The sequence below is a fragment of the Phyllostomus hastatus genome, unplaced genomic scaffold (assembly GCF_019186645.2).
Source record: "Phyllostomus hastatus isolate PE091 unplaced genomic scaffold, TTU_PhHast_1.1 phas_contig_159, whole genome shotgun sequence".
NCBI classification, from domain to species: domain Eukaryota; kingdom Metazoa; phylum Chordata; class Mammalia; order Chiroptera; family Phyllostomidae; genus Phyllostomus; species Phyllostomus hastatus.
Window position 1 is genome coordinate 40,038,645 of NW_025333640.1, and position 6,000 is coordinate 40,044,644.

General features: G+C 61.8%; 1 protein-coding gene across 1 annotated transcript; it reads left to right on the forward strand.

The window, feature by feature from the left end:
* Positions 1-2,829: 2,829 nt before the first annotated feature.
* Positions 2,830-6,000, forward strand: FABP2 (fatty acid binding protein 2). The gene is made up of 4 exons (XM_045831304.1): positions 2,830-3,139; positions 4,174-4,346; positions 5,211-5,318; positions 5,702-6,000. Exons 1-4 carry the CDS (start codon positions 3,073-3,075, stop codon positions 5,750-5,752), a joined length of 399 nt encoding a protein of 132 aa, XP_045687260.1. The 5' UTR covers positions 2,830-3,072; the 3' UTR covers positions 5,753-6,000.

Genomic DNA, 6,000 nt, shown 5'->3' on the forward strand with positions numbered 1-6,000 from the left:
CCGTGCCTGTACGCCCCGTGTGGCCTCCGCCCTCGGCTCTGGCCTGTCTCGGAAGGGCCAGCAGGGTGGCCGGCCGCCCCCCATCGGCGGAGCGCGGCGTGTGCAGGGAGGGTAGCGTGTCACGAGCCCGGGCCGTGGGCAGGGGGCGGGCGAGGCTGGCTTTTGGGAAGTGGCGTTCAGCTGCTTCTGGAAGGCCGCATGGGTGTCCTGCGGCGGGGAGGGGTTTCCCGGCGGAGGAGGACCGGGGAAGGGACGCAGACAGAGAAGTGGTCGGGCGGGCGGGAGGGGGAGCAGGGCTTCGGCGCAGGGAGAGGCGGGGAGTCTCCTCGCTGGGGCAGCGTCTGCATAGGACCCAGAGTGGAGTGGCCGGGCCCCAGGCTGGGAGGAGGGTCAGCAGCTGACGGCAGTTCTCTCAGCGCCGGGGGGCCGACTCGGGGCACTCAGTGAAGGATGTGGGTGGGGGGGGGGCCGGGGGCCCAGGGGCAGCCTGTGGTCTGGCACAGAAGGCAGGATGGTGGGGATGACGGGCCGCAGGCCACAGCCCTGAATGCAAGCAGACGAGACGTGGAGGTGACGAGGGTCGGCGACCGAGAGGCCAGCGTGACAGGCAGCCGTCCACGTGGACTCCGAGGTCGCCAGGGCGACGGCAGGGCGCGGGCTGGCAGCGGGCCAGGCCGTCAGTGATGGGCGGCGGCGGCGAGCCGGACCGCAGGGATGGGGACAGTGACCTGCGGGGCGGGCGGGGGCCAGGCCACGTGAGGGCACAGGCCGGAAGGCGGCGCCCGAGTGGAAGTGGGCGCAGGTGAAAGGTTCTCTTGAAAAGAAGCAAAAGGCAGGACACAAGGTGTAAACACGGGCTGTGGCCGTGGGGAGGGAGCGAGCGAGACCACCATGCACACCCCGGCCCTCCGTGTGGCCCAGGAGCAGAGCGCCCTCCCGCACACGGCCTGCCTGGGGGCCTGGGCCCGTGGGGCCAGACCTGGGTCACAAAGGCCAGGAGGTGACCCACGCGGCTGTGAGCCGGCCCTCTCCTTGTCCGTGAATGAGTGGGGCAACGGCCCCCACCCCCACCCCACCCCGACAGCTCTGTGGTCCGAGGGGAGGAGACCTGACCTGCCTCCCATGTGCGGGCCCTGAGACATAGCAGGGCTCCATTCCTAAACGCGGCGGCTGGGAAAACCAGAGGGGGGGGGCCGCGGTGCCCCCCTGCGCCCCTGCTGTGCTGGGCCCTCCCGGCACCCCTCCCCTGCCCCACCCGCGCCCCTCCCAAGCGAGCGCACGCCCCTGCGCCTGGAGAAGCCAGTCGGCCTGGGCCTGGAAGGCAGCTTCAGGAACTCTGTCCAAGGCCTGAAAACCCGGTTTCCCGCAAACGACAGCTCAGAAACGGCTCTAGAACCTCTTTCCCTCCCCCAGACGGACCAGGGGGCAGATGGGCGGCCACCGTCTCCGGAACCTGTCCCTCTGGGACGAGCTTGGGACGCAGGTCTCCGGCTCCACGACGACACTGGAGTCTCCCTGGAGCCACGACTCGGCCGTTTCTGTCTCTTAGGGGCGACCCTGAGACCCTCGGGAGGTCGCCGCACCGAAGGCGGCTCGCCCGGCTTCTGGGTGGGGAGACGCAGGGCAGGCGGCTGGGCCTGAGCACCAAAGCTCAGCACGCTGGGAGCGCGAGATGGCGAGATGGGGCCGCAGGACGGTTAGTAGGTGCACGCCCAGGGGACACACACGGTGGGAACGGCGAGAGGCTGCAGGTGCGAGCAGGAGCGCCGACAGCCGCGTCCCTGGAGAGACGGGATGGGTTGAGGGCCAGCGAGGTGGGTGCTGGCCACCCCCCACCCCCGGGGCTGACGCCCACCGCCCTGCCGCCCGCCCCCTCCAGGAGACAAAAGGCGGGGCAGCTGCACGGAAAGGGGGTGCCCAGAGTGCGCAGTCGAGCGGAACCGGTGCTCCCTTCAGATGAGTCGGGGTCCTATCTCTGGGCCCGAGTGCGCTGGTGGGCGGGCTGGGGGGCTGCTACACCGATGTAACAGTGGCAACGACAGCAACAGGCTCTCGAGTCGCCCGCACTGGCAACCATCGTCGCTTTTCGTTCAGGCTGGTTGATAAGCACACTCCGCTCTGCACACCAGGCACACGGCTCTCCCCCGGCCACGGGGCCTGCGCTGGGGAGAGAGACGCTGAGCTCCTCCCCGGGCCCCTCGGGCCCCTCGCACTGCCGCCGCCCCCCGCCCCACACACGGAGTCCCCGAATCTGTCTGCGCCAGGGCTGCTTGCGGGTGGCAGGCCGCACGTGCAGAACCCACGAGCGGGGCTGGGGAACCGCACGGCTGACGCCGGGCGTCCGCGTCCTTTGCGCACGGCAGCGGAGTGAGGCTCACGCTCCCTCGTGGGAGGCTGCACGCCCCCGGCCTCACTGCCACCTCTCCAGAGTTTCCCCAGCGGCCGCCCCCTCCAAGAGCACAGACAGCCCGACTGGGTCTGGCCCGCGTGCCGCGCTCTGCCCGGGGCTGTCCCCCGGCTCCCGGCAACGCCACCGCACGAGGCCGCGCCGCCTGCGCACAGCGAGCGCCTCTCCATCTCCATCTGCGCGGACTCTGGACTCCAGCCTCACGGCTGTGTTTGGCCAGAAAGCCCCGCCGGCTGGCGAGGTGGCTGCCCTTGTAAAAAGTGAGAGGCTGCGAGCACTCTCGCTTCCCAGATGTTATCTGGTGAGCGCTCCGAATCACGTTATCTCCCCTGAAGTGTGCCCCCTGAACTCGTGAGCAATAAAAAAAGTCTATCTTCAGGTGGTGTACACTCTGAAACGGATGTGTCCACAAACGAGTCGTAGTTCGAGGAGGCATATGCTTAGCACGGCGCAAGTCAGTTGACTTTCAGAAGGGGAACCACGGAGTCTGTCGGAAGGGAAGCCGGCTGGGCCTTCTGTGAACTCAGGCGACCTCCTGAACTTTGAACTTCCACATCACAGCACCCAGTCGGGTCTGAGATAAGGAGCGGGATAAATTCCCCCCGAGGGCCGGCCCTGGGTCTCAGGCTTCCTGGAGGCTGACCCCGCTGCTGCACACTCACACCATGGCCTTCGACGGGACCTGGAAGATCGACCAGAATGAGAACTACGACAAGTTCATGGAGAAAATGGGTGAGCGCTTCTTCTTTCATGGTTCCTGCTTCTGCTTCTCCTGGGCATCTCCGCCACCCGGCTCCGCCCCGGGGCTGCCGCCTGGAAACCCAGGCCGAGTGCCGGGGTGGAGGGGGGAAGCCGCCTCCTCCCTGCGCCCCACCAGGGAAAGCCGGCGGGTGTTTCTGGTTAGAAAGCAACAGAGGGCGGTGTGGAGCGGGAACTCCAGGCCGTGGGAGGCTGGGTTCGAGGGGCTGGGAACACAAGGAGCGTGTGGTGCGGGGGGGCGGGGGCAGGGGGGCAGGGGGGGCACCCCATCGGACGCCACAGCGCTGAGTGACGAGACTGGGCTCTCTCCCCTCTGACGTGAAGGCCTTCTGGGACAGTCTCATGACCGCATGTAGTTCCAAATGTAACTGATCTTAATTTCATACCAATTCTCTGGCAGCGCATGCGCTGCACAAGACGGGCAAAACATGCTGTGTCGTTGCCACAGAGTAAAAACCTGCCTCCACTGTCACCTGCAGTTCAGAGTTCCTACGTGCAAACGTGTGGAACTGGCACACGCTACGAGGATGAACTTGACTGTAAAGGTTTCGAACTGTCGAACTTTTGTGACAGAAGTGCCACAGAAGGCAAAGAGAATCATGAAGTTCGAAATCTAGAATGTTATGGAAGCAAAGGTGCAGCAAAATAAGAACACTGCTCATGCAGAATTAAAGCCGAACACCCTCATGAACAAATGGATAGTTTTAACCCTTCACTTGCCCTATGTGGAATTCGGCTTACTTCACTCTGAAACAAAAGGTTTGATAACTGGAACAAAATTACTTAGTTCTAACATTCTATAATTTTATGCTTCCTTTAATTTTTCTTAAATTTTGGAAAAAGTGCTCTTTCTGTGTTGGAGCTTGAACTTTTTCTAGAGAAGCGATCTGGATGCTCTTGCACAAAGCCCATGCTCCCAGCCCCGCCCCCCCCCCCCATATTAACACAGAGTCCAATGGGGCAGTGGTGGTCCTGACTCCGCGGCACCCGCTGTCGCCCCCCTGCAGGCATCAACTTGGTGAAGAGGAAGCTGGCGGCCCACGACAACCTCAAACTGATCATCACACAAGAAGGGAACAAGTTCACAGTCAAAGAATCCAGCAACTTTCGGACCACCGAAATCGTGTTTGACCTTGGCGTTGCTTTTAACTACAGCCTGGCCGACGGAACTGAACTCAGTGTGAGCACTTTTTATACGCATTGCGTCCCTGGCTTTTCTGCGCAGCGCCGTTAAAGCGGTCTCTGCTTTCTGTCGCTGGGTGGTTGAGTCGAGGTAGGTCTGCTCCGTTCATGAGTTTATCCGCAGCAGAGGTCGCACAAGCTGGCGGAGCGTGTAAGTGTTTTTATTTTCATCCACACCTGTAAGGAGCCTGGACTGCACCGTAAGAATTAGAAAAAACCCTTCCAGTGACCGAGTGCAGGCCTGTTCATAGAGGGGAGCTTGGTGTTTTCAAGGTCACGTAGCCGACAGCAACTAAAACGTGCAGTTCTCCCAATTAAACCTGACAGGCGTTATCGAAATGATAACATAACGGGCGGAATTAGTGGATGAGTGGGTGCCCAGTCGGGAGGGTCTAATGCCACAGGTAGGTCACGCCTTCTAAGGCCGACGACACTAAATTTTAGGGGACCATGTGTCTCAACGGAATTTTTTTTTTAAACTTTTCTGTGCTCAGAATTTTTCTAGTTAAATTCTATGTTTGCAGTGCCATTTAAATTGTTAAATATTTGACCAACTATGACCTTTTAAAAGTCGCTGTAACAATTACCTAAGTGTAAGCCAGCACGTAGCCCACGGGCACTTGGGGTGCCCCTGAGCCCCACGCTCACGGGCAGAGCCGGAGCCTGCGTAGGTCCCGGCCCCGCCCCCGGCCGCACCCCCACCCCGGCCTGCACGTGACTCCCAGGCTTGCATCCTCAAGGGAACCCCCCCCTCCCAGGGGCCCCTGTGGGTGGGAGGGCCTGCCCATGCACAGCTCAGCGCTGTCGCTGACACGGTCAGACCCTAAAAACGCTCTTTTTTGACTTGGTTATTTTCGCGCAGGGGACCTGGACCCTAGAGGGAGGTAAACTCGTCGGAAAATTCAAGCGGGTGGACAACGGAAAGGAGCTGAACGCGGTCCGGGAGGTGGTCGGCGACCAGATGGTGCAGGTGAGCCGCGCGGCGACCCCGGCTTCGCGCCTCGCCCAGCATAGCCTCATAACACGGTTTTACTCCCGTGGGTGCCGAGTTCTGCCCTCCGTAAATAGACCGCTACTTTTCTCGTAAAGCCTCTGGGGGAACGACTAGACGTCTTTGCAGATGCGGGTCCACTGAAGAGGACTTCCGTGCACATCGATGCGCGGGTCCTACTTCACCTGGAAGTCCGGTTCAGACCAGGACGGGCGTTAGTGGGTGTGCCCTGCACCTGTCCGAAAGGTCACTATCGAGTGCAAGCAAAAATACTGTGAACGCGTTTCACACGAATCTACTCTGGTCTCTCAGTTCCGCCTTGAGTCTGACCGCTGAACTCTCCTGTCTGTCCACCCTTCCAGACTTACGTGTACGAGGGCGTCGAGGCCAAGAGGGTCTTCAAGAAGGAGTGAGCGCGGCCCCGGCCCCGGGGGGCTCAGCCCAGAGCCGCTGGTCTCTCCCCACCCCCCATGGTGCTGCTGACCGACCCGTCCCCTCGTCAGCAGCGGCCACGGGCTGACACTCCCAGTCTCGCCGAAGCAGAAGAACTGAAAGCTGATTAGGACTGTACCTGGTTTCCATGCTCTAAGATGTACGTCCGTCGGTGGTCTAAAGAATTTGTGACCTATTTTAAAACAGATAAATAAATACTGTCCCTCCA

What these genes read in the sequence shown, in the direction of transcription:
- FABP2 (XM_045831304.1), top strand. Translation starts at nt 3,073, where the DNA reads ATGGCCTTCGACGGGACCTGGAAGATCGACCAGAATGAGAACTACGAC. An exon ending in CAAGTTCATGGAGAAAATGG is followed by an intron (nt 3,140 to 4,173) that starts GTGAGCGCTTCT and finishes GCCCCCCTGCAG; the next exon opens with GCATCAACTTGGTGAAGAGG. An exon ending in CCGACGGAACTGAACTCAGT is followed by an intron (nt 4,347 to 5,210) that starts GTGAGCACTTTT and finishes ATTTTCGCGCAG; the next exon opens with GGGACCTGGACCCTAGAGGG.